A 1,882-nucleotide genomic window follows, 5' to 3' on the forward strand; every position below is an offset into this window, starting at 1 on the left:
ATATATGTATACACACACACACACATATATATATATGTATACACACACACACACACACACACATATATATATATATACACACACACATACACACACACACATATGGGAAGACTCTATTTAATGTGCTTATGTATCTTTACACCAATACACATTTCTTTGATAATGCCATAAAATTACCTAAATCCTCATTTTCTTTTTTTGTTTGTTTTGGGTTGTTTGTTTGTTTGTTTGGATTTGGTTTTTTCGAGACAGGGTTTCTCTGTGTAGCCCTGGCTGTCCTGGAACTCACTCTGTAGACCAGGCTGGCCTCGAACTCAGAAATCCACCTGCCTCTGCCTCCCAAGTGCTGGGATTAAAGGCATGTGCCACCACCGCCCTGCGCCTTTAAGTTTTAAACTGAACTTATATGAAGTCTTGTTTTTCCTTCCTGGCAGAACATTTTAGATCTCATCCTGGCCAGACACTATAAGACCCCCAAAAAACTGAGGGTGCCCCAGCACCCCACGCCCCAGAAGGCGACACCCAAATCACTCACAAGAAACGGTCTCGATGCAATAACATGAGGGTTTCTTTCTTTCTTTTTTTTTTTTAAAAGGTCTTCGCATTTTTATTCTTTGTGCACAAACACTAGCATGTTCGGTTCCACTTGGTAGACAGCCCAATAATCCATTCAAGGTTGCTTAGTCCAACTTAATGAAGCTGATGTCCTTCGCGTACTGACGGAAGCACTGACGGCACATGTTCAGCCCGTATTTATGGATCAGCCCATGGCGGTTAGAGCAGACGCGGCAAGAGCGAGAACCCTGGCTGAACTTCCGTGGGTGACTGCAGTAGAGCTGCTGGTGACCCATCTTGCCTTCAGACGCCCAACGAGGAAAAAGGCAACATGAGGATTTCTTTATTCCAGAATTCTGGGTTCCACAGCCACACACAGTGCAGGGCTAGAGGACCGTGGACCACGAGTGCCAAATTGCGACAGCTTTTATAAGTTTACGACAAAGCCCGAGAATCACAAACCAATCATTTCTTAGTATGGAGAGCCCACGAAATGTGAGCCAATTGATTTGTACCACTCCATAGCTTTTAGGCCAATCAGTTTAAATTACTGGAGCCCTCGCTCAGTGGACCAATTAGTTTCCTATTTTCTTGAATGTCTATAGCTACGTGAACTCCTGCATAGGGATAATGGCGTAAGCAGTTTACAGAAGCAAGATAAGCTTAGCCCATTTCCAGTTACCTTGTGGGGCCAGGATCACCTATTCAAGGCCTTTCTGCTAGCTCTAAACAAAGGGCGGGTTCTGGAACGTGACCTTTTACCTAGTTTCTAACAAAGTGAGAGAGCATTTTAAACTTCTGACTTCTTGGGGTCATTAGAGTTAGGCTATATTATTTTCTATCCTTTCAACACAGGAACAGAGGCCAGTGGCCCCAGCACTTGGAAAACTAGGCAGGTGGTTAACAAATCTGAGCTCTGCCTGAGCTACATGGCAGGACCCCAAGCCTGTCAGAATGAAGGACTCCTCCACCTCCTAATCCCTGGCTCTGAAATGGGAACACTCATCAGAATCCACTCCCATCGGGGATACGGTGCAGTCAGTAGACAGAATGTTTGCTTCCATTCACAAATCCATGAGTTCCGTCCCCACTCTGAGAGGAGACTCAGGAATTCAAGACTCATCCTCAGCTACAATACTTTGAGACCAACCTAGGCCCTGTCTCCAAAAACGGGGCCTGAAGAGAAGTCTTATCAGTCCAGAGTGCTGCCTGCTCTTCCTGGCGGCCCAAGTTTGGTTCCCAGCACACACTTTGGGCAGCACAGTATTTCTGTTAAAACTCCAGCTCCCGGGTATATAGTGCCCTCTTCTGGCCTCTTCAGGCACTG

General features: G+C 45.8%; 1 protein-coding gene across 1 annotated transcript; it reads right to left on the reverse strand.

Moving 5' to 3' along the window:
* Positions 1–598: 598 nt before the first annotated feature.
* Positions 599–883, reverse strand: LOC127692948 (40S ribosomal protein S29-like). Its single transcript, XM_052193585.1, has one exon. The coding sequence runs from the start codon at positions 849–851 to the stop codon at positions 681–683; it is 171 nt and encodes a 56-aa protein (XP_052049545.1). The 5' UTR covers positions 852–883; the 3' UTR covers positions 599–680.
* Positions 884–1,882: the final 999 nt, after the last annotated feature.

The sequence above is a fragment of the Apodemus sylvaticus genome, chromosome 9 (genome assembly GCF_947179515.1).
Source record: "Apodemus sylvaticus chromosome 9, mApoSyl1.1, whole genome shotgun sequence".
Taxonomy (NCBI): Eukaryota; Metazoa; Chordata; class Mammalia; order Rodentia; family Muridae; genus Apodemus; species Apodemus sylvaticus.